Consider the following 25,187-nt stretch of genomic DNA (forward strand, 5'->3'; position numbering starts at 1 on the left):
GCCCAGCACAGCCCATAACCCAACATCTTCAAAAAGGACCTTTCCCTAGAAGAGCCCCCCCCCCGCCCCCAAAGGCAGGGAGATGCTTCAGCACAACCAAGGGCAGAACCCTTACCTGCTCCCTCACCAAACACCCCACTCCCCCCAGCACAGCTCCCAGGCTACTTAAGGGCTTCAGAGGAGCTGATGCAGCCCACCTGGTCTCACCACATGGTTCCCCACCATGGGACTCCTCCACACGTCCATGGAGGGTGGAGGAAGCCAGCCTCAATCCAAAGTACCTGCTCAGCCACACACTCAACTATGGCCACCCGCCTCCCCTGCACCGTGGGTCAGAAGGGGCAGGTTTGGGGTGGGACCTGAAGAAACTGGGGCAAGTCAGTGGGATGGCACCAGCTGCTCTAGCTTCACCTCCTATCACAGAAATATGGAAATACAGAGGCTGTTAAGAGCACTATTTTCATACGAGAGCACCACGGGTCACATCCAGACATCTAACCCTCATTTTTCAGTGTTGAATCAGAGTTTAAACTCGGCGGGGGATTTCCAGAGAGTACACGTGTAAAAGACGAGTACATCAGGCATAGTGTAACTTGTTTATTTTAATAGAGACGTTATTTTACATTTATTTATAGCAGTGAGAAAAGTGCTTCAAAGAAAAGACACTCCAGTAAAGGCAAGCTACAGTAACGCTGTCATCCCAGTCCTGGTATTTCATACGTAAGGGGCGCTGCCAGATTAAGAAGAAAAGCAGCTGTTCTACGGTAGAACAAGTCAAAAATGAGTAGTTGTATGAAGAGTAACTGGGTTTTTGAAATATATTTTATTTCATTATTGAACCCTATTAGCATGTTCTGAAATTCTCCAAAACTAAGAACTTTAAGATTTAGGCTGCAAAACACCTTGGGGAAGGTATTACGTGAAGATGGGTAGGAAGGTTTGTTGGGATTTGGGTTATTTTGTTTTAAAAGCACTCCTCCATCCTCTCCCCAGATACCATTAAAAAAAAACCCGCCCAAAACCACAGAAAATTGGTCCCCGCACTACCTGAGTGCTGTTACTTTAGCAAATATCTCAGGCTCAGCCCAATTTGATGGCAATCCTGACAATGGCATGAGCTTCACTTAGTGCTTCACCATCCAAACATCAAGCTACATGTGTGTCTTAAAGCCCTACACCTCAGCCTTTGTAAGGGAATAAAGCAAAGTGAGGAAGAAATGGGTGTACACGCGACTGCAGCTGGCAAAGGAATCTGAGACAGCAGGCTGGATGGGTGTCCAGGGGAGAAGGCTTGACTTCTAGGCTGTTCATGGCAGGCAGGCCAGCCTTGTTCCGAAGGGAATTCTGCACGCATGCCGCGTGCACCCACGTGTCAACCAATCAAGCCAAAGGCTGCAATTTCTGGGAGCTCACACTCTCCAGCCGCTCGCACCGACGGCTCCGAGGCCCTGGAACAAACACATCATTTAAAAGGAACAAAACGTACTCACGTACGACTTTGCAGATGTCAGCTTTATGTAAAAAGGCTACTTTCAAAGCTACCAATTTTCCCCAACAGCTGCTAGCAGAATAGCTCTACCTCCACCGCCTGTTATGCTTCACAACCTTCAGCTGCCCCGAAACATCTTCTGCTGTGTCAGCTGCTCATCACATCTCATTCTGCACCTCGTTAGCTATTCTGCTAGGCTGTCTCCGCTCTGACACAGTGAATGGTTCCTCTAAAAGCTGCCACTGTCTCTGGAAGCCAGCCTTCACGGGGCATCACACTGCTCGCTGGGAAACGTCCTCAGGGGCCCAACTGCCCTGTGCCCCGGGTACTGGGGCTGGGGAGGAGTTGGAGGGAGCCCACAACTAGCAAAACTCCTTTGCACCCACGTTAATTAAATCTTGTAAACATTTCACTGGTGCCGTGACAACTTTGAATAAATTTTTACTGACAAGTGGGTTGTTTTATTTTAAAACAGACAGTGTCTTCCATGGCAGTCTTCCTCGTCCAGTTGTACGCAGCGCCTATCTTGGTCAGGGCTCCTCCAAAGGCAGCTGGCATTTTCCATCCTGGGTGGTATTGTAGGATTCACAGTTTTTACATTTCATGCCTAGGAGATGGAACTGCACTGTAGACCGGGCATTGCAGTCATTGCAAAGGATCTACACACACAGAAAAGAGACAAGAGAGGAGCTTCAGCATCAGCAGGAGACTCAGCGATACACTACAACCATGCTTCTGGAAACCGTAGAACTGGTTTGCCATCAGGACAAATCAGAAAATATTTTCTTTTAAAGACTGCAGGGCTGATTTAACTTTCCTGTTTGTAACGACTCAGATCCCATCGTATAATCACAGAGAATTTACTCTTTCAGCACAGCAAGATGACTCCTTGCGGAAGTCAGAGATAGACATGCTTTGGCTTCTTCTCTTGATGTAGGAAACCACCAGAGAAACCCTCAATTGAAAATGAGAGCAGATTAACAGCAACGTGACCCAGTCTGCCGTACAAGACAGGCAAGTGAGTGTTCTTCTCAAAGCAGGCGATAAAGAGGTTATTTTCTAAATATCCTGACTCCAGGAGTTGGTAGGATGGGTTGTCTAAACCATAACAGGTGCAACTAAAACATTAATGACCGGTGCTGTTTAATGCAGTGTTACCTGCAAACAGCAACCAGTTTTACAGCTCTGAGTTAACACAAAGAAAGAGAGAGAAATAAAGCAGAAGACTCTCTGTGTCAGCCTTGCACAAATCAGTAGCTGAATATTTTTGCAGAAAACCCACCATGTTTAGTCTGGAACACGAAGCTCCAAGCTGTTAAAGAAGAAACTTTCCTGCTTTTCACTACGACAGTGCCTAACACTACTGGAGAAAGCAAGAGACTTCCGCAGACCAAACCATTTCTCTGCTGCATGGTCCTACAACTTTTGGCATTGGTTTTTTTTGGAGTGCTTTTTTTGTGTGTTTATAAATCCAGTAGATTACACACCATGCTCCTTCATCATTCCCTAACTGCCAGGTTGACTACCAATCCAGGACAACTTCCTAGTGCCCTCTACTGCTGGTAACGCAAAGGCACAATCTGCTCAGAACAAAGACACCGGCACAAGTCTCTTTTCTTACCTCCACCGTCATGTTCTGATACTCTGTGGGCATAGGAGTCAGCGCTACCTCGTCATCCATCTGACGCCAGTACCTTGTCATGTCTAAAGCCGAGTGCATGCACAAAGGACACCTGTAACCTCTGGCAGAAAGGAAAAAAAAAGTCTCTATCAGAAGATGGAGTGGGGCCGTGAAACAAGCCCACCAAAAAGGACAAGTTTCATATCATACTAGCCAAAAATAAACACCATGAATCAAATAGTTCTTGCAAACAGAACTGGAAATTAAAAGCCTCTTACCCCTTTAGGACTTGGATTTAAGTTACTGGGTACAGGATTGGCATCATTATCTTTTCCTCTCAAAGTATCATAGAACAGTTTGGGTTGGAAGGGACCCTAGAAATCATCTAGTTCTAACCCCCCTGCCATGGGCAGGGACACCTGATTGTAATCTCTTTGGACTACAACAACATTAAGAGAAGAGATGCTTAGAAATACTTACTCCTTTAGCATGTCCTCATAACATGTTCTGAAAAGAAAGCACAACAAGAAGCTCAGTAAGAAGAACGAATTTCTGACTGGTAACACATTTGGACTGAACAAAGGGAAAAGGCACACAGCTATCCCCAAATCAGAAGTTAAAAAATATCCTGAGTCCGAGTGAGAAGAAAGCTTCCCAGCAAAATCACCAGGTGCTTACGCAAAAATCCGGAGACCGAGCATGTTTGACTCCATTCTAACATTTTCTAAGCTAAAACGAGGGAACAGAGTCAACACTATGACAAGGATTGTGTGGTTCAAGTTTGCTGAAAAAACAATGTTGATGTATCACAAGGTACGTTTAAGATTAACAGGAGCTGAAGGAAAGTTCTATCTGTGGAGATCTATGTCAAGACAGAGACAACAAGGAGACACAAGAGAGCTGAGGGAATAACAAAAAACTGCGTCTGTAACACAAGACAGAAACGTAACAGGAAAATGCTAAGGGAAACATGGTAATTATTCCTCCAAAGGCACCCAATACTATATATCACATCATTTTAAAATCCCGACAGAGCTGGCAGTTTATGTAGCACAACAGAATGCTCCATTGTCTTGGGGGGCTGTCTAAGGAAAGACTCTAAAGCTTAAATGATGAGCTTCCACCAAACTCTTAAAATACTTTCTGCACTGAGGGAATTCTCTACGGAATTACTGACATTTAAATAGTAACAGATGGAAATTCAGCATGGGAAAGTTCAGAACGAACAGCACATAGATCCCTCTACCACCACCAAAATTGACTGCAGAAGGAAGACAACCTTTCTAAAGAAAGTGTTTCCTGGTGAAACAGAGACAATCTGCAACTGTGTGGGTCCCTTAGAAACCAGCTCTAAGTAGCTGGTACAGACTATCCAGGCCTGTAGTGCCACTGAATAAACACCACACACAAGGCAGCAACTATCCCCCTTTCTCAAGTATCTGCGATGCTTTACCTGTGAAGAAGGTGACCACATGGCAGAACATGAGCTCCAATGCGAGACGTGTGAATATCCTGTTTTGAGGCAAATATAAGACCAAAGACAAGAAAATTAATTCAAACACAGTCAAAAATACAGCCGCACACAAATCCCCAAGAGATGAAAAGATGAAGCTCACCTCCAAACATATTGGACAGTCCTGTCTGGAGACGTTTTCAATACACTTTGCAAAAACAAAACAAAAAAACCCTAAGTTATTCTACTGCATGGACACCTGCATTTTTTCAAATTCTAAAATTCCTTTAGAATGGTAAAAAAAGATGCATGAAACATCACCACATTTAGATTTGAAGTTCTGAGAATTAACAGGTGGCTTAGCATCTTAAAAAAGAAACAGATTGAAAGAATACATAAGAAAAGGGCACCCAGAACTCCCACAGTAGCAAGCAGCCTAGCTTTTCCTAAACTGCAGCAGGAACAGGAGCTCAAACCCATACACTGTCAGAGCTGCAATCAACAGCTCCTTTTAAAGGAGAAGGAGACCAAGATATTTATTTCCTATAGCATCAACTGCTAGTAAAGCCAGCCCAGAAGTGCTCTGTGTTGTTGCTAGATGCTCTTAAGAGAACCCGCTGCTCCCCCTGTCCGTATAGCCTTTCACAGTGCTAAGGCATTACTATCAGCTTTTATTTTCAAAGCGTTTTTTTCATGATATGGAGTATTCTTACCTTGTGCTTTCCCTGCAGACTCAAACTTAGGCATAAATTGCATTTTGAACAGTGGAAAAAATCCTCCTTCGGCCCAATCCTGAGGAGAAAAGAGTCAGGCCAAGGCCGGTTCTCCCCTTCTCCTCCTGCCCGCCCGCCCACCCGCCCCTCACGCACCTGCAGATCCCGCAGCCGGCGCAGTGGTACTGCTTCTTGTCGCGGTCGAAGAGGTGACAGATGTCGCAGTAATACTCCCCGAAGAGGTTGTTGCAGCCCTCGCAGCGCTGCTGGGCCTGCCGCCGCACCGGGGAGGGGGCCGTTAGTTGCGCTAACGGCCGAGCACCCCACACAACATGGCGGCACGGACGGACACACACACACACACACACACACACACCCCCCATCGAAAATGGCGGCGCCCCCGGACCCCCCTTCACCGGACCCACCTTCTGCAGGAGACGGCAGCGGGTGCACTGCACCTCGGCCACACGGAAGCGGTCCAGCTGGTGCTCCTCGGCGCCATCGTGGCACAGGCGGCAGGCGTAGAGCTTCCCGCAACACGGCGCCTGCGAACGGCACGGCACACCTCAGCAAAACACCATCCCCACCGCTGCCGCCTGCCCGTCCCCCTCCCGGCCCGGCCCGGCCCCGCCCCCGCCTCACCCGCAGCAGACAGCCCCGCCGATAGTGCTCGCAGCCCTCCTCACCGCCCGCCGCCATGGCCGCCCCTGCCCGACCCGCCTCGCCTCTTCCGCTTCCGCCTCGCCTCTTCCGCTTCCGCCTCGCCTCTTCCGCTTCCGCCTCGCCTCTTCCGCCTGTCTCGGGGACGCGCGGTTTTCCCGTGTGGGCAGGGGCGCTGTTGGCGCTTCCGAGTTAGCTCCTCCCGCCTAAAACTTTTCTTCTCCACCCCTCCCTTAAATCTTTTTTATCCGCCATCCCCCCCCCCCCCCCAACCTTTTTCTTCTCCTCTACCCCAAAACCCAACTGCCCCCCCTCCCCCCCCCCAGCCTTTCTTCTCCCCCAAACCCAGGGGGTTTCCCTGGAACGTTTTTCCAGGAGGAGCCGTTTGCTGTTTCTGGAGCAGGACCCACGGCCGTGGAAGCAGCAGCGGGAGAGGCACCCGCTCCCCACTGGGGGCTGCTCCGTCCCCCGGGGCATCGGTGAACTCCCAGTAGTTGGATTTTTAAGCAAGTAGCTTGGTTGTATTTGCCCGTGGCTAGCTAAACAACTGCTGTGGCCAGCGGGGAGGGCTGGCTCTGGGAACCACTGGGCTACCCTGGAGCAGTTCATCCTTAGCGGTGAAGAAAAAAAAAAGGCGGGCAAGGGGAAAGTAAAGGGCACACTGGTGTCCGGGTGCTGCTGAGGGATATTGGGATCCTGTGCTTGTAAATGGCTGCAAGATGTAAAGGGATGTCAACTGATAAATAAAACTCATTCAAAAGTCCTATTTTTCAGTTCCAGGGAAGACTGAGCACATCTGTCGTGGTTTTGGCCGAATTTACCAACACCAGACCGACAGATGGCTCTTCCCCCCCCAAAAGAGGAGAGAGGAGGAGAAAGAGATAAGGAGATTCAGAAGTTTAGAGTGAACTAAACTACTTTAATGAAGAATTAATATTAAAATAAAAATAAAAAAGAAAATAATGAAATAGATACAATATATACAAAACCGTATCAAGCTCCCAGGATGACAGTCACGTCACCGGCAGGCACTGGGGAAGTCCCAGACTGGACTCAGCAACGGATGGGAACTGGATTCCAGCTCTGGAGTCAGGAACACACGGATCGGGATCAAAGGCAGATGAACAGACAGAGTCCTCTCTGGACGTCGGCCATCGCAGGAAGGGGGCTGACCCTTTGATCCCTCAGCTTTTATACTGAGCATGGGGTAGATGGGATGGAATACCCCAGTTGGTCAGGTTTGGGTCACCTGTCCTGTCCACTCCTCCCCACCGATGGGACCCTTCTACGTTTTTCCGTTTCCGACCCTCCAAGGGGGCAAATAACAAAATTGGCTGACCTTGGTTGTTATAGCAATAAGTATAAGCAAGAGCCTCTCTGCATACCATCCCTTGGCATGGAGCACAAACATTGGTCTTATCATTCTGAGAACGAGCAGTTTTCTCCACAATATGCCGTTAATTTCAGAGAGTTAGAGGAGGCCTAGCTAGGATGTAAAATTACAGAACAGAAAATTGGTTCGGTTGTACTTCAAACCGGGACAACATCTTAAATTTGTAAGCACTAGTACCAAGAAATTTGGAATTTGCACATCCCTTTATTTACAAATGTTAACGTGTTGAAACGCAGCATGGCCACAAAGCTCTGAACACGATGACGCGCTGCATTCTGCCCTGATGCATCCACGGGAGAGGCCACGTTTTGTGGAAAGACAAGTTCCAAAATTAACTACACCACACAGGGGTGTGAGCTGTGGCAGCAGCCTCCAGCTGCCAGAAGAGAGTTGTGAGCAAGGTAGGGACTGCACAGAACAGCCAATGTGAGGGCAGTGAAGCAAAAACGGTTCCTCAACAGTCCCAAGGTCAAAGGGATGCCACCTCTCCTCACGAGCCACTGTTGAGTTCCACACTTGCACGTCCCGTTCCCCCAAGGGACCTAAAGGAGTGATAAATGGAAGTTCCCGAGCACTCACAGAAGCTATTTCACAGCCACCTGCACCACGGCTCAGTATTTTGCACCAATATCCTTCCTTCGCCATTGACAGCGGCCACACAACAGGCCCAGTTAAACATCTGACAGAGAACCGCCCAAAGGCAGGGACAAAAGCATGGAGGGAAAAGGAGCCCAACACAAGGTCACATGCTGCTGAACATTAGCAAGGGCTTCAAAGGGACAGCTGGGAACATTTAAACGTTCTATTTCCTGCACAAACGTTTTCTTCACTGACACTTTTGTCAAGGCAAAGGTGCTTTCCCATACAGATCAGGCAGCCCACCTGAACATGGCAAGTTCAGCAGCTATCTACTCTCTTCACTGTTGATTTAAAGAGAAAACCCTCAAGAGGGCAGCAGCTAGACAAAGCCCAGCTTCCTTCCAAATCCTCCAAATCAGCTTCTGCCCTTGTCACACACCAACAACCACTATTTTTCTCTGAGCAACCTCAGAAAAGACCTGGCCCCGCGGCCAGAAACTCAGTATTTCAGGAGCTGTTTTGCATGCAAGAAATCCAGCAGCAACGGCAGCGCGAGCTCTGTCCCGGGGCTGGACCAGGGCTACTTCCCATGGCCGTCCACCATGAGATCCTCCTCTCTCCTGCAGAAACCTTGCAGCTTCAGCACCTGGACGCTCAGGGGGATTGTTCCCACCGTGTCAGCCACCTGCACCGAAAGGAGAAAAGCAGAATGATGTTACAGACAGGCTAACAAAACCACTGAGGTACTTCCTGATGATATGCTTCCTTTATTTTGATTTATTACACATCCTTAACCTTACTAAACCTGTGTGTGCACTTACACCTTTGTGCTTCACAGATGAGACAACTTTAGTAAGGTTTCTTTTCCCCCCACTTCCATTATCAGGATTGCTTCCCACCCCAATGTTTTCTCTTTCTTCCTAGTAGCATGAAGCCATCATATCACGCACACATAAGTGCCAAATGCACTCATATGGATTAAGAGCACGTGCAGCGTTTGTGCAGAGACATCAGAGTCAGTGGTTGCTCCCTCTCCTCGCAAGGGAAACACCGGAGTCCAAAAGTAAAAATACTAAGGCACACAGTTTTCACCTGCATGTTACCTGTATTGCCATGACACGCTCGTGGCTGGCTGTAACTAACAGCAAGTAAGAGAGGAGAGAGGCTGCAGCCCATGGTGGTCCCTGCAGTGACCGGGAGACTCCCCGGAAGGACAGGTATGTGATCACGTCCATGCTGGCAGCACCAGGGTACCCGCAGCACTGAGTAAAGCCCATCTATGCAGGACACAAGGTTCTGACAGAGCCGGTGATATTTTGGAGCACAGCCTCTTGAATACCATTCCAGAGCACCTTGTCTTGTTCCCTCTCTATTCGCCCCAACTTCTGCTCCCTCTCGAAGGTGCAGTCCTTCTGCCCAGCCTCAGTGATGAAAGAAGGGTGAGCAAGAGAGTGAAAAACCTCAGCTAAACACTGCAGTTTTCGCTTTCAAGAGGATGAAACAAACTCCAACACATACAGCAGACTCCCTGCAAGATGCTGAGCAACAAGAGGTAACAATACCCCAATAGAAAAAAGCAAAACAACAAACAAAACCACACAATTTTTTCTATGAGGATTTTTTTTTCCGGGCAAAATGTCTTAGAGAACTGCATGTCTTTCAATGAGCAGAATGAGAAACTATTAAAACCACATTTAAAAGCCTCAGCTTAAAACAATCTAAAATGACAAGAAGCAACGCTAATTTAAAGTGCCAATAGTGTGGCAGAGTTCAAATTCAGTAATTTGATCTTAAGACTACAAGTCAACCACACAGCCAGAACTTTTCCTAAGTCTCTTTCTCTCTCAGACTCCTAGTCTCATGCTTGGAGAGCACCAAGGTATCAAAAGCTACATTAAATAAATTTAGATTGCATGACATGGTTACTAAGTCCATTTTTGGTGACACACTTGACAGTGCTGTACGTACAACCCATTTTTTCCACTCCTCACCTGAAGGCAGCCACTTTCTCCTTTTTGTTATTCTATCACCTTCCTCAAGCCCCAATTTCATGAGCTGCCTGATTTCCAACACCAATGCCCAGCACTTCAGCTCAGAAAAACAATTTACCTGCTACAGCCAACTTCAGTACCTTTAAAGAAAGCTGTTGCTGCCCTCAGTAAGAAGTCTGTCCTAGCTCGGAGTCCTAATCGAGAATGTGTAAAAGGATTTTCCCACTACACCTCCCAACTAGGTAAGTGTTCATGAAACTATCCATTTGAAAGATACCAGAAGACTACACAGGAGAAATTAAAGCCTACCTTTTACAGGCAGGTGTGATCTCCTTCTCCATAAGGCTAGTGTTCAACTCTGGGGAAACCAGCTTCTGACGTATCAGGCATCAGGGTCCCCGACAGCTGTAAATTGCAAAGGAAAAAAAAAAAAAAAAAAAAAGAGAGGGTCAATTTCCAAGTGTAGTATAAATAGAGAGAGCAATCCGAAACCGACTTCTAGGGACATACGTAATGCTGACACGCAACTTCAACAAATCTGTTCTTTAATCAAATCAGACTTTAAAAATGCTTCCTTCCCCTGCCCCAATACAGCCCGCCAAATCTCAACTGGAAGCAAGGTAGCCAAAGTGACCACCTCTGAATTACTTAACTCCCAAACAACATCGCAATGTTACGGAGGAACTAATCTTTAGGAGGGTTGCAGGATTTCTCCTTCTCTCCCTAAGCCTGGCTCCTATGCTTTCCCCCCTCCCTACTTCACTCAGCCCCTCAACATCTAACACAGCCAGAACAGCTCTCCTCAAAACACGTGTCCCTCCTGGTCTCTCTTCAACTCTGGTATAACAGGCTTACTTTCACCCTGATCCAGCCAGCTGAAGTGGCAACAATTCACGTTGTCCATCTTAGCAGTGAGAATCTGGTACTTAGCTAACCTCAGAGAGACTAATAGAGCCCCATGTTTCATCCATGACCCTTCTCTTTTACCTCAGCAGATGGCCTCAGGTCCTTTTACTTAAGACAGTTGAGAAACCAAGGCAAATTCTGCTGCTGTTAAGAGTCACACGGGAAATTTGTGGGTCAAACTTTTCAGAAAGTCCTGCACCAAACAAATACAGAGCAGCACAGACCATTTTATTGCTTTGTTACCTGCTGTGAGGCCAGGCTTGGGGTATGGAGGTCAATAGCAGCAAGAGAAGGGACACGGGACTCTGAAACTGTTTTATTTTCCTTTTTCAGAAATCTGGGATGCCACGCTGCAAAACACAACCAATGCATACCATGTTAAGGAAGCAAGAGCTGACTTATCTAATGCACACTGCTTCCTATCAGTTATTTAGGATACAGTTTTTATTTAGAGGACATCAAAGATCATACCTTCCACTCCTCTCAGTTCAGGGAGATGATTTAGTTCTGGCAAACGCACATCTGCTTTAGAGAATTCCCATTTTTTCCTATTTGCCTGAAGGATGTTTTTTTCATTAGTAACCTGTAATCAAGGGCATAAGTACCAGCTCATGAAAACATAGAAAAAACAAAGCTATTTTCAAGCTTAAAAACACATCAACACAGCAATGTTCCACTGTAGTTGAACTTGTGCAAGAATAAAATAAAAGATGCTAACATGTGTGAAGGAATCCATTCCGCTCAAGTGTCATTTATACATTAAAAACAACAGAATAGCCACAGTGAAAAAAGCCCAATAATCTCAAGTGAGACTGCTTTCAAGAGAGACAAAATATAGCACTTGGACAATGGCTCGGATCAGTTTTCTGCAGGAAGGCAAACATTCCTGCTGGCATGGAAAGGACATTGCCTAGGTAGTGAGTGCAGTGGAAAGCTTTCCATTTCACTTGTTTTCATTATCTATTTTTAATGCATTTATGACACGACTAAATAAGGCCCTGACCACGTTAAATCCAAATCCTCAGTTCTGCTTCAGTAGTGTAGCACACACAGTCTGCTTTTCCTGGCCAGGCGGGAGGCCACGGATATATTCAAAGTCTCACAGATACCCTGTGTTGGACTGCTCCTCTCCTTTGAAATTGTCCTCTGACATCAAATATGTTTCATATAAGGTAACTATTAGCAAAGGATAACAGATGACATACATATGGGAAAAAAGGGGTAAAGAAAATAATATTTCTAGTTGGGACTTAGGGTGAAGTCTGCAACAGATGGGATTCTTGACAATAAAACACATATTTGAGTTCAGAATTTAGTTTTGCTTTGCCGAGGGGGAAAGACAGACAACTTACCGATGTCAAGCTTACACTGTAATGGCCTGCTGGAGAACACTTCCGTTGCTTTAGAAAGGGGTTCAAGTATTTTTTACTCTTCTCATCAACTCTGTAACCAAAAATGCCCCAAACTTTGTATTAACTGGGGCAACATGATGAATGTAAAAACAAATGCAACATACCCAGAAACGCTGTCATTAAATGCTTAGAAAGAAGGTTCACAGGGAAAATATCCTTTGTGAGCTCAGTTAACAGAGAAGTTTGGCCCAAAGGACAAGCCATGAGTCAAAGAAAGGCCAGTGTCACAGCAGCTGGCAAACTGTTGCTCTCCAGTAGCGCTTTGGCAAACGCAGAAACACAGAGAGCCTGTGCCTGTGTGGACACGCACAGCTGCTTGAGGTGAAGTCGGGCCTTCATATCCACAAAAAATCCTTCCCCCAAGGTCTGTTCCTAGCTTTGTCCTGTCCCAAACCCACACCTCGCCTTCCCACATCATCACCCTGCACCTCTTTCGGGACATTACAGCTCCTCGGCAGCAAGGACAACAGATACAAGCTTTTCTAGCTCTGCCCCCATACCTGTAATTAAGGTTCCCAGCCACAGGCCCCATCCCAACCGTAGTGGGAGAAAGGTTCTGATTGATGGGAGGGATAACTATGCCTGCATTCTTGGCATAGTCCAAGCTGCTGCTGGAATCTTTTAGGCTGGTGTGAGGGCTTATTTTAAATGGGTTGATTGCACTGTCATAGAGGGAGCTCAGGTTGGAGGATCGGTCTGCTTTCTCTGCATCAGCTTTAGAGCGCTTCGCCTTTAATAGCTTTGCATCTCTGCTCTTCATGTCAATGCTGAAATCCTGTTTGGGAAGATAAGCATCGTCTTTCTCTTACAGTCATGTTTAAAAAGTAATTTAGAGCAGCACACGTGGGGGGAAAAAAGCCAAAGCCTAAACCTGCATGATTCTGCGAGAATCTGATAGAGATGGAATTGTTTTTAGTAGAAAACCTCTGTTTTCCATCAAACTGGAGGAGACTTGTCAGGGTTCCAGCACCCTTTGTAAATAAGCTACCTTAGAATAGGATCGGAAATGATGGAAGAAGAACAGCCACATCCTGCATCACTTACAAAGAAATGAAATAAGAACTGAGCCCAATGTCACCTCAAGGTCACTCTGAAGCCTCTACTCGTTAGTATTTGATTGAAAGCAAAACATGTAATTCTGGTTGCAGGGCTTTAACACAGGTAAAAAGCAGCATACAAGCATGTTTTTGTGATTTGACACCAGTTATGCTTCCTAATTGATTCTCTCTTCAGCTCCATATTTGCCAGTAACTGCATCACCACGTAGTTTACCTGCAAGGGACTCGCCAAATAGCCATTTGAGCAACCTTGTAGGGTCCAAACAGCTAGAATCAAAGGCACAGAACTTCCACACAGCCGCCTGCAGGCTGTATTGCACTGAGCGTCAGAGCTGTGGGGGCACAGGCCTAACACACTGCCTTGAATCAGGTGACAAGGTCTTCAGCTCTGTTTAGACTCACAGCAGCCTCCAAAGGTGAGCTTCTCTGGCACATCACACTTTACCTAGCCTTTTTTTTAAAAATGAAATGGACAATTATGCTTATATTTTTGCTATGAACTTAAACTGCTGCACCTACTTATATAATGATTTTAAAACATAAAAAAATACCCAACCAGGGGGAAAAAAAAGACGAACCAACCTGGACACCAAGGATTTTTCTTTCTTCTAAAACATCATCTTTGTCCCTTTTGCTGATTTTTGATTTTTTTAGTAATTGATGGTCTCTTGCATCTTTCTGAATCTTTAATTTAAGCTCATGAGCAAATCTACATTCCATATAAGGGAAAAAAACAGGGCTTCTGTTAATCTCAATATCATCATCAGTTGGTGTTCAGCCCAGTCTCCTATAGCCTTTTAAGTAATCAAGCAAACCATACCTTTTTAACTACTGAGAAGCCAGCCAAATATGATGTATCCACTAAAATAAATAAAATCTTACAAGCACACACTTTTCACATTACAGCCACAAAGGCGTTTGCATCCCAGTCTGGTGTAGATGCAGACAGTGAATACACTGCAAGACTGTACTACCCAATACGGTGTGACACAGTGTGCACACTGATGAATTAATGTCATGACAAGGTAATGAGGCAAACATGCCGCTGCAGTGCGTTCCCTTTCAACTGTTCTATTTCCAGGAATGCTAAAACCAAACAAAACCCAAGACGTACAGTGGCTGTCAGCTCTGCAAACCCAGCATGTAATCTTCAAGCACAACTGCTTAACTTCCTTCTAATATTAGTCTGCTTTGAGCATGGAATGAACTGTTTACCTGTCAGCAAATCCATCCTTGTTAAAGAAATCGCACTGCAAGAGTTCAGCACAGGAGGGTCTTTTGTCTGGATCAATCTGCAAACACTTCTGTCAAATCAACATAATCAATAGGAGGCAAATAGATTAGAAATTAAACAAAGGCTTTAACATTTCCGAATGAAGTCAGGAAAAAAGCTGCGCAACTCCCCCTTCTATTGCCTGTTATATTGAGATGAGCCCATGAGATGAGGCCAAGAGATGCCAATACCAAAAAAGTTTAATGTTTGCTGGCTGCTTCCATTCCAATCACTGATGTTCACAAAGACTCGCTGCACAGGGAATACCTGTCATACAAACAGATCACTCTGCTCTCAGTAAGCCTCCCTTGTTTTCACCTTGTTTTGGCTAAGGCTTTAGAATCATTAGGCATTTCAAATACAACTATCTGTTTTTCAGGTTGTTTAGTTACCCAACATAGCGGTGCTCCAGACTCCTGTGTGAAAGCACAAAAACACTCTCTGGAAGGATTCTTCAGAATCTATTACAAGGTTGAAGGCTTCTTTACTTCCACATAGTAGATGCAGAGCTCCAAGGAGAAGGGATGCATTTGGATTCCATCCCATCCAAAGCTATTTGCTGGCAGCGCCTCCACCAGTAGGTTGAGGGGAGGTTGGCAGAAAACACTATATCCACACAGCTCTGATAGCAATTAAGAAGTAAGGGGCTGTGTATTACCTACAAAGAATCCACTTAGGTAGCAAAGTGGATGAGGGGCAAAGGTTGGGAGACCTTTCAAAGGACCAAATGATGCAGTGAGGTGTATGGGGGATGCTTTCAACACACAAGCCCATCTTCACCTTTCAAATCTCTTTAGAAAACTTAATCAGTGGGGCACTATGAGATACAAATCATCCCTGGAGGATATGCAGTGACCATTTTGGGTCTGGAGATGACTGGCTTAGTCTCCCCTGTCACCCAGGATGGTAGCTGTTGTACTCTTGCAGTCCTCACTCAGCTACCAACCCAAGCAGTTGTTCACTGCACGGGTAGTTGAAAGAATGCCAGTTTAACAGCCATTTCTGTAGGCTTTATTCAGTTCCTCAAGGCAAAGGACAAGTAAATAGAGAAATGCTCATAGTAAACAATCAGTTAATTTCATTACCTTGGCTAAATCTAGCACGGCAGCAGAGAGCTTGGGATATCGTTTGTCCAAAGATTCAGCCTCCTTCACTTCAGGCAATCTCATGCCAGCAAAGAGGGGATTTTTATAGAATAACTCTTGGTGTCTTGGAATTAAATTACCTGGAATCACACAAACAAGCAACCATGTGGAAGAAATACAGAACAGTCCCATGAAACATTTGAGAGGCTGAAATACTGGGTAACAACTACTGTAAGGGCTACAGTCTGGGTCGTTCTGTTTCTACCTGCGTGCCATGAGTTGATGCTGTACCCACAAGCTCCTAGCTCCCCCTTTGTAAAAGGCACTAAGAGTACACACCCTCAGAAACAGTTCAGTACACACCACAGCCTTTCTCCCCATGCCCTAGACACACACACACACACACCCACTCCTGTCAAAACGTACTTGACGCCTTCATTACTAAGCAGGCACCAGGAGCCTGACAGGCTGTTCTTACCTAAGCACTTGGTGATATGGTAGAGCTGGTCAATGTCGGAATCTCCAGGGAAGAGGGGCTCTCCCGTAAGCATTTCTGTTATCAGAGCGCCAATAGCCCACACGTCCACAGCCCTGGAAAAAAACCCAACACCCTAGCTCAACACAGCTTCATTTGTCTCTGATCTAAAGACTGAGCCAGGCCAGCAGACAGCATGTCTTCAGCAGGCCACAAGCCCCAAGGGCAGCTTTGCCCACCTAAACAGCAAGATGCTGTTTTCCAAGCTTACAAGTGCTCTGACGAATGTCTGGGATTCAGCTCTTGAAGCAGCCAAATGCTAGCAGAAGCCTGACAGAGGTAAAATGAGGTTTCAAACCCCACTGCTTTAAAAATACCAAAACAACATAACACATTAGTAGAATCTTGCACTTTAGAGAGCACAGAGGTAAGCAGCTCCTCTTTCCGGAGGCATCCGCTCTTCAGGCACATTTGCTGAAAATTAAGTTTAATTTAATGTTTAAGGAATATACCTAAACCTGCACAATTGTACTAACAGACCTGTGAATAACACAGTTTAAGTTCCGAGCTGGTTTTGCAGCACTGGGGATCCCAGTAAGAAAAATCTCATTCATCCTACCCCTTCCTCCTGAAATCTCCATCTAGAATTGTTTGGAGGAACTTTTCTGTCTTCCCTCCATGACTCCAACTGCACAGGAGGGAAGTCTAATCACAGCCTCCCCTGATACTAGCATTGGTAACTGAAAAGCTCCTATAGACAACAGACCAGGAGTGATAAGGGCTCTCCTCGCCTTTTGAGCAGGAAAGCCTAGCACTGGCAGTAGTTAGCTGCAGAGCAGGAGAGGGAAGAGGAAGACTTAAACCTTTACAAGTGCACAAGCAGGGAATGCTGAACAGCATCCCTTTACCTGTTTGCCCTGCCTCCCCAAAACACAGAGCACTCCCCTCCATACTCCCCACAAGCCCCCAACCCTTCTGCAGCCTTGCATGCCAGCCTTACTTGCCATACTTGGTATCCCCCACCAGCAGCTCTGGAGCTCTGTACCATCGGGTTGCCACGTAGTCTGTGTAAGCTTCCCCAGAAGCTGCTAAGGTACGGGCAAATCCGAAGTCACATAGCTTTACAACTCCCGACTGGGAAACTAGTATGTTTTCTGGCTTAATATCCCGATGTATTATCTGCAAAGAGAAAAAGCAAGTCAAGACAAATAAATTTCCCATTTCTACAGAGTAAATTGACCAGCTCACCAGAAATAGTAGCTTTCTCACATCTAGGTAGAAAATTACATTTTCGTAGGTGCAGAAAACATACAGAGTCTGTAAAAGACAGCTATGTGCATATAGTCAATGAACAGGTGCCGACCCAAGTGCACAGGTAAACACAGAATCTCTAATTTTTGTGCACGGAAGCGTTTATTTTATCTATCTCTCTGCATCTGTTCTGCAGGTGTGTTTACTATAGGTATTTTAACAAGTACCATTTATTATGCTTGAAAATCTGGCCTGGACCACAAATTTAAAAGCTGTAAGTATTGCAAGGGCCACGGGCATGTCCTGCAGTTAAATGTGAAGAGTATTTTAGGAATTCATGAGACACAATTTCCCAAACATAAAAATAAATGAATAAATGTATGTGTGTTTATATACATGGTTACGCAATTAGGATTAAATTGACAAATGTGTTACAAAACAGTTGAGAACAAAAACCTAAAAACACTGAAGCGAAAAAGCAAGCCTATACGTTTACACAGACACTATCAGAATCAAACTTTTAAAAGAGAGACTCTTTCCTCCTGCAAGATAAGCCAACCCACATTAAGGTGCCACCAAGTATTGGATCCCCATGGATTTCTGGACCCTTCCTTTCAAACCCTCTCACAAATCCATCAGAGACAGACTACTGGATTAGCTGACATCAAGCTCTGAATTTATATGAAATTCAAGTCTGTTCCTTCTGATCTGCTCTTCCTTTTCAGCCAAAGCTTTATTTCTCTATGTTTTAATATATGTCAAAAATATAAGCTTCTGTACTTATTTGCTCAAGGTTAACTGCAGACCTGACTTCTTGTGCGTACTTACATTATGACTGTGGCAAAACGCTATTCCTCTCATAATCTGAAATAAATATTTCCGAACCCTGCTGTAGTCTAGACCATTTGGAAACGCCTCGAGGTCATCAAGCACCGTGTGATCCACAAATTCAAACACCAGATACCACCGTTTCTTCTTTTTGCAGACTTCCAGCAGGTTCACGAGATTCTCATGCCTGAGTTGCTGTTATAAGACAGGAAATACTTGGTGAGAGCTTGACAGCTTATAACGGGTAAACTGCGACCAGATAGTTTTAACTGCAACCCAGCCGGTGCATGGCCCTGGAATGCTCTTGTCATGACACCCACATTCATTTATTCTTAAAATCAGCTCACTGATATTTTAGAATAGGTTTCATTTTGCCTATTTTATTTTATTTTAACATTATCTGGAGGATTTCCACCATCTCATATATGGAGACACCTGTTTTGTAACCTAAAAATAAATAAGACACTGACTAAGGACATTTCTTCTTAATGGGGATGCTCAAAATACACTATTGTTGGAAAATATCACACATTCCGCTTCTCACAATACTCTCCTCACCTAAGAGGTGACACTAACTCATGCCCTGATCTTGACAAGCTTTAGAGCAAGCTTATGTTCTACATGAGAGAAATCTTCAGGAAGCCGAAAAGAATTCCAGAGGAGCATGTGGTTAATACGTGAGAGACAGCAGGCACCTAACAGCACCTCCCACAAAGACTTGCTGTGGAAAGGAAAATCCAGAGGTCCCCAAGCTAGCAGGAAAGACAAAGCAGGATGGTCTGAACTGGAAAAGTTCAGCATGCTGCCAAGTATGTCCGTGAGAACAGGGCATTTAGCCCTGACTGGTGAGCTGCAGAGACTCCTCACTAGTTCCCTGGTTTTGCTTACAAACAGCTCAGGCAACAATAAATGCAGCCAGCCCTTAATTTTGGCCTGTATCTGTGACTCAAACTCCTTTAGGAGATCTCAACAAGGTGACCAATTAACACTGTGCTACCCTGCCTGCTCCTTCAGGGCAGGGCACAAGGAGCACCACTAGCACCCTTTCAGACAGGATTCAACAGATCACGGAACAGCTCTCAATGCTTTAAGAAAACTTTTTGCCTCTCCCAACAACCCAAAGTGATTCCTCTCTTTTCTCCCACATTTCCAGGAAGTTTTACTCTTCTCTGTCACTGCTTTCTCTAGGTCATCTTTTTAAAAATCTATAACACCCCCATTTAAAAGAAAAACAAAAGCAGCTACAATACCTCGCTGTTCTACAGCTGACAGTTCCTCACTGACTACTCAGTGTCTGTATTTTAATTTTTTTTTAATAAGGCTGATAGAAGACTTTTCTTCTAAGCTCCTACCATATCCAAAGCATTTCTGTTGGCACTGCCAGCTAATACACATTTACAAAAACTAACACGTGCCAGAATATAAGCACATTGAACAGATAAAAGGAAAGTTCAGCGTTATTACCTACAATAGTGTTAACAATTAAACAGTTTCTATTAAACTGTGTCTAGTGGATTCAAAGAGAAAATTGACAAGCCAAGGATTTGAAGGGATTTTTTCCCCCCAATATTATACAGAGGGGGAAGCTGAAGATAGTTCAGAGAAAAAAAAAACTGAGGAGGAATAAAAAAAGCTGCTGTGTTTCCTAGTTACACTGTCATCACATTCTGACCAGCCACAAATCCACCTCCAATTCGCTACACATTTATAGTACTGGTTTAATCACACACCACTTTAACCAAACAAACCATGCTACAATGCGCAGTTATTTATTAGCTTGGAGCCTAGCAGGGAAATACCATCGGCAGCAGCCTGAAGGCCGCACCACAGCCCAGGGATCGTCAGCATCCAAGGAAGATGCAAAAGGACTGCAGAGCGCAGGGACTTGCAGGGAAAATGCTCTCCCAGTCCAGAGGGAGCGCCAGCCGACCTGCACCTGCGTCTGTCAAAGACCTACATTTCTTAGAAGGCCTGAAAAGCGAAGATTTTAAAAAAAGATGATCAGTTAGAAGCAAGCTCTTCTCAAGAAAAATTTCTTCCCAGCACAGGAGACCTGAAAAGGTTTTGCTGTTTTTAGCCATGACTAAATTTCTGCCCAAACTCCTGAACAGAAGAAAAAAAATAAAAAGGAAAAAAACAGGTTCACAGGGAGCATGCAAGTGAAGAAATGACAAAAAGATTAAATCTCTAGGTATTTATTTTCACTGTGAGAGGCTACACTTATTGAGCTATATATGGAAATGTTCCCCTTGCTAAGCTCCCATTCACCCAGGAAAACAAGTTAATTCCCAACACACCTGGAGGTGGTACGTGCTTTGACTCAGTAACTAAGCTGAGCCTGGCCAACAAATCAGGTACGATCCAGGCTCACACAGATCTGCTTTAAAAGAGCTTGAGGGGGACAACAGTTGGAGCTGCTGGCTGCATCTCAAGCTCCAGCACATGCATTTCTATTAACTCTAAGGGTCCATAGCTCTTGCAGTGATGGCAGAGATCACTTTTTTTTTCTTTCATGGCACAGGAACTACAGTGTAGCAGACTTGTGAAGACATACTTATGGCAGCCAAGGGGAGAGGAGGCAGGCTTGCATGTACTCCCACCTCCAGGACACCCTGCATCAGAGGAAAAGCCTAGAAGCTCTCCAACTGTAATAAGACTTTCCTTCATTTCTTCACCAGACACATCACCTGTGTCCCCAGGCTTAATGCTACCACTTGTGCCCACACACAGGAACAAGCACTCTTCTGTGCATACCACCTGTGGGACGAGGGAAAAAGGAAAATACTGCAACTGCTGCTAGAGGCTACAGTGGCAAACACAGAGCCTGAAGGTGGTCAAAAGAGCAAGCAGAAAAACGGAGGCATATCCTGGCACAGAATGCCACTCTGCATCCTTAGCATCTTATTCACAAAGGAGCGCAGCAGAAAAACCTGGCAGTGAAAGTTTAGGAACTTGTAAAAGCTTCTATAGGAAGAACAAAACCAAGAGAGGAAGCAGAAAGACCGTATGACAAACACTGAAGAGCACACACACAAAACCTTGTTTATCGAAAGCTCCTGGGTATTTTCCCAGGCAGAGTACCTACAGCCCATGAAGGTACCTTTAATAAACCAACCCACACAATGAGGCTATACCACATAAAACTGCTGATAAGAAGCCAACAGGCTGAAGCACAACTGGACATTTAGGTGAGTATAAAGCACCCACAATTGATACCAGGCAAATCACACACTCAAACAGCAAAGGACATCATGCCAGCTGGCTTCAGCCTAGGGGCTAGCCATTGATTGATAAGGTTCAGGGAATGTGATACCTGTCCTCCTCCTGCCTCTTGCTGGCAGTACAAGCCTGCCAGGAAAGTGCCATTAATAAAATCAAATAAAGTAAAACTTTCCTAGAAGCATTTTTCCGTATGAGGTAACACTGGCACCCAGTCTGGTTAGGCACGCTGGCACGCATCCAGGTCACCACTCACCTGCAGGTTTTAAAAGTTCAGCATTTCTTTCGTTTTAGGCAAATTCACAGCTGGAAGGTACTCGACATTTGGTACACAACACAGGGGGACACAATTACCACCAGGAGGCAATAGAGAGCTTGCGACTCCCTTCCTCGTACCTTTCCCTGCTGAATACAGGGCACATAAACAGACTAGATTCTAATTAAGTCAGGTTTAGCCAGGCAAATCCAGTACAGCAGCAGCCAAAGGGAAAAGCAGCTCTGCAAGGTTACAACTCAAAGGCTAAAAGAATCTGCCACGGCTTTGCTGCTCCTGGACATACAAACAAGGCCCAATCATGTCTCTTTTGATTTGGACTTCGTTAAGATACACTTTGTAAATCATGGTCAGGGGCGTTTCCCTTTCAAAACTGACCCAATGGCTTAAATTTACACCTACCCTACAGCTTTGCCGGATAAACACCACTCCTTAGACGACTACTAAGCAGTATCAAGAGGCAGTTTCCTTTCCCCCCAAGAACCCATCAACTTCCTACAGGTCACTCTCACCCACACACATCAGTTCTAAACATCTAGCACTTTTACTGCAAGAAAAACCTAGACCACAGACACGAAGTTTACTATTCTGCTTGAAAGAGATGTTTGCCCTCAGGAATTGAAACACCTGACTAGGATTCCAAATAGGCCATGAGGAGGCCCCTTGAGCGCGGCAGAGGCTGCTCTCCCTCCTCAGGGAACACCGGTGCCGAGCTCCATCCCTCCCCTGGCCTGCAGCAGGGCAGGTTGCTAGTCATAACTACAGGAGCTTCCAAATAAAAAGGTCAGGCTCTGGATGCACCACCTCGGCGCAGCAGAGGTTGTACTGCGACAGAAACGTCTCCCAGCTGAACGAGGAGCTACGAATTTAAACACGAAGCCATCAAAAAGCCACCGGTTTGGTCCGGCTTCGCTGGGAAACGCAGGCCAGCTGCCCTCACAGCCGCCTCGCCCCGGCTCCCTCCTCACCTTCAGCAGCTTGATTTCCCTCACGGCGATCTTCCTCACCACCGCGTCCTCCTCGCTTTCCAGGAACTTCTTGACGGCGACGATCTGTCCGGTCTCCTTGTTTCTGCACTTGGTCACCACCCCGTAGCTCCCTTCCCCCACAAGGCCCAGCACCTGGTACTTCTCCATGGCCGCAGCGAGAGGCCGGGGACGGGGGATGCCCCGTTAGGCCGCGGCCGGTTGCAGGGAGCGGGGTCTCACCGCCCGCGGCTGAACGGCGGCGGGAGACGACACGACGCACCGTCGTCACCAGGGCAACGGGCTGCCGTAAGGCGCAGCCGCTGCTCGAGCCCCGCCTGGCGCACCAGCCGTACAGCGCCGCCGGCCGTGAGGGAAGCGCGACGGCGCCCCTCAGGTAAGACAAACAGTGAGGTACAGGTACGAGATTCCGTCTCTGTGAATCGACATGTTGTATATGTTGTATAGAGCCCTTTTTATTTTTTCAAACACAAGATCCTGCAAATCTTTTGCTGATGTTTTAGAACACTAGTGGAGGACCCAGCAAAGCCCTGAGCAGAGCTCCATCGATTTAGTTGTGCCTTTCCCCAAGAAAAGGCAAAAAAAAAAAGGTATTGAGAGCCTGGATGAATACATCTGCTGATTTAAGGTTTAAAAAAAAAAAAAAGGTGCCCCTGCACATATTAGGGGTAATTATGTTCATTAATTACAAGGTTTTAAGACCGGACTCTCACCAGAGAAGGGGAAAACATTTTGTATTCCGCAGTGATGGCACAAAATGGAAGGATTGCACTGTAAGACCTTCTGGGAAGCGCTTTGGTCGTACTGGCCATTTCCCTTCTCATCCACAAGAATTACCAACAGCCCCCCGTTCCTCCAGGCCCGCTGCTCCTAAAATTGCCTCCTCTGCTTTCGCCTCGAAGACCTGCGCATCCCCGTCCCCTCAGTCCGGGATTGCTCTTCAATGTTGGACATGGTATCAGGAAGGCAGGAGTAGCCAGGGGACAAATCTGGGAGTTCAGGGCACAAGAGGTGCCCGGCTCCTAACTAACAAAGCCAGCCTCAGAGATCACCCGTGGCATGCTGGAAATTGACTTGGCTATAACGAGTAAAAAGGCCTTAGGCATTCTCCCTTGAGGTTCTTTTCCTAAAACCCTTAAGACACATGAAGAACAAATGACTAAGCAATCTTATCTCGGCATGAAAACGTGCGATGGGCAGAGTGCCAAGATAAAAATCCAGTATGAATTCATTTAATGAATATTCTGCGCCTGAGCAGCGACATGCTGTTGCAAGGCAGCTTATGTTGCTAAGATCATGGCAATAGAAAAGGTGGAATAATTTGCTTTAAAACGGATGGCTGTATCAGTGCCCTTGCTGTGCATTTTATTTTAAAAACATTTCTGCACATATGATGTGCAACTTAACACCAGGTATGAAGGTAATGTTTCTTTCAATAGGGGCTTCTTCTAGCAAAGCTAGAGCATGTGTGTGTTAACTGATAGAGGCTTAATCCAATATATTCTTGCTCTTTCCCCTGCACGCCAGCAAAGGAGACAGCGACTGATGAGGCAACCTGTCATGTCTTTTGCTCAAGTTGACTTGTCTTGCTCTGGAGATGGGTGGCATGGCAGGACACATGCAGGAGGAAGCAATCAGAAACTGAAACTACAGAAAGAAAGACATTCTGTGGGGATATTCCCAAAACAAAGGTGCTGTATTAGAGTTGTGGGGAAAAAAAAATAAGAGGTGAAAGCAACAGGGAGGAAGGAGTAGAGACCAGCTGTGTCTGTTCAAAGGACTGCAAAGCTGCTTAACTCCTGCCCCATCTGGCCACTAGGAAAATGTCACACCCTGGCCATCATGAGAGGGCTGAGTCACTTTCCCTTTTTGTTTTTTACCAATCAAGTCCCAGATGTTTCTCTCCTCCGTTTGCTGGCCTGTTGCACAGTCCACGGTGCTGTAGAAGATGAGGTCTCCAATTGCTCTGAAGAAATTTATGAGCACCTGTCAGGTTTGACTACTGCAACATTTCTCTCTGGGAGAGGAGCGGTATATACCTCACCAAAATGCCGATTTCCTGGAAAATAGCATCATGAGGCATCATGTATTCCAATACTACTTTCTGAAACCTTTACTGTATTTCTTTTGAGTCATGTCGATATGCATCACCTTCTGTAATTCATTTCCAGTTGTTTTTATTTCTCCTTCATCCTCATTCTCACTTCCTGTATGCAATCACTGTAATGCAGCTTTCAAAGCTGACCTCACATTTCCAGGAAATAAAATCAGAGCTCAGCTGGCATTAATTTATTATATTCCTCCCACCTTTTACTGCTCACCATTATTGCAGCAAGTGCCTTCTCTGGGTCCCGGCATCTGTTCAGCACTGCTAACAGATAGCTAACTTGGCAACCAATTAACTCTTTCACTGCTGAGATACCACTTTTCGTTAAATGAAAGGCACAAACCACACATGCACAGCAGACTTAAAAAACTCACTTTGTCAGTGCAGATGGTTCTTCAACGTTATTTTATTTTT

At 45.7% G+C, this 25,187-nt stretch overlaps 2 protein-coding genes across 4 annotated transcripts; both read right to left on the minus strand.

Moving 5' to 3' along the window:
- Positions 1-579: 579 nt before the first annotated feature.
- On the minus strand, positions 580-5,999 carry RCHY1 (ring finger and CHY zinc finger domain containing 1). Of its 2 annotated transcripts, none has more exons than XM_074154754.1 (9): positions 5,919-5,993; positions 5,702-5,821; positions 5,433-5,548; positions 5,277-5,355; positions 4,727-4,771; positions 4,564-4,622; positions 3,591-3,617; positions 3,111-3,231; positions 580-2,148 (listed from the first exon to the last, which is right to left on the minus strand). In XM_074154754.1, the coding sequence occupies exons 1-9, from the start codon at positions 5,973-5,975 to the stop codon at positions 2,020-2,022; spliced, it is 753 nt and encodes a 250-aa protein (XP_074010855.1). In that variant the 5' UTR covers positions 5,976-5,993; the 3' UTR covers positions 580-2,019. The 2 variants fall into 2 exon arrangements, with proteins under 2 accessions (XP_074010855.1, XP_074010856.1); XM_074154755.1 differs by having other exon boundaries at positions 586-2,096; positions 5,919-5,999.
- A 4,209-nt stretch (positions 6,000-10,208) lies between these two features.
- CDKL2 (cyclin dependent kinase like 2) lies at positions 10,209-22,816 on the minus strand. Of its 2 annotated transcripts, none has more exons than XM_074154545.1 (12): positions 22,649-22,816; positions 18,188-18,382; positions 17,109-17,287; positions 16,112-16,224; positions 15,634-15,773; positions 14,491-14,579; positions 13,858-13,984; positions 12,718-12,992; positions 12,158-12,248; positions 11,277-11,388; positions 11,049-11,155; positions 10,209-10,304 (listed from the first exon to the last, which is right to left on the minus strand). In XM_074154545.1, exons 1-12 carry the CDS (start codon positions 22,814-22,816, stop codon positions 10,245-10,247), a joined length of 1,656 nt encoding a protein of 551 aa, XP_074010646.1. In that variant the 3' UTR covers positions 10,209-10,244. The 2 variants fall into 2 exon arrangements, with proteins under 2 accessions (XP_074010646.1, XP_074010645.1); XM_074154544.1 differs by having other exon boundaries at positions 10,245-10,304; positions 11,049-11,157; positions 11,273-11,388.
- Between the last annotated feature and the right edge of the window lie 2,371 nt (positions 22,817-25,187).

Source organism: Numenius arquata, chromosome 10, assembly GCF_964106895.1.
Source record: "Numenius arquata chromosome 10, bNumArq3.hap1.1, whole genome shotgun sequence".
Lineage (NCBI taxonomy): Eukaryota > Metazoa > Chordata > Aves > Charadriiformes > Scolopacidae > Numenius > Numenius arquata.

What these genes read in the sequence shown, in the direction of transcription:
- RCHY1 (XM_074154754.1), bottom strand. Translation starts at nt 5,975, where the DNA reads ATGGCGGCGGGCGGTGAGGAGGGCTGCGAGCACTATCGGCGGGGCTGT. An exon ending in TGTGGTCACCTTCTTCACAG is followed by an intron (nt 3,618 to 4,563) that starts GTAAAGCATCGC and finishes CTTTCTTTTCAG; the next exon opens with AACATGTTATGAGGACATGC. An exon ending in ATCAGAACATGACGGTGGAG is followed by an intron (nt 2,149 to 3,110) that starts GTAAGAAAAGAG and finishes CTGTGTGTGTAG; the next exon opens with ATCCTTTGCAATGACTGCAA.
- CDKL2 (XM_074154544.1), bottom strand. Translation starts at nt 22,816, where the DNA reads ATGGAGAAGTACCAGGTGCTGGGCCTTGTGGGGGAAGGGAGCTACGGG. An exon ending in AAGGATGGATTTGCTGACAG is followed by an intron (nt 13,985 to 14,490) that starts GTAAACAGTTCA and finishes TATGGAATGTAG; the next exon opens with ATTTGCTCATGAGCTTAAAT. An exon ending in GCTGGGAACCTTAATTACAG is followed by an intron (nt 12,249 to 12,717) that starts GTATGGGGGCAG and finishes TTTTGGTTACAG; the next exon opens with AGTTGATGAGAAGAGTAAAA.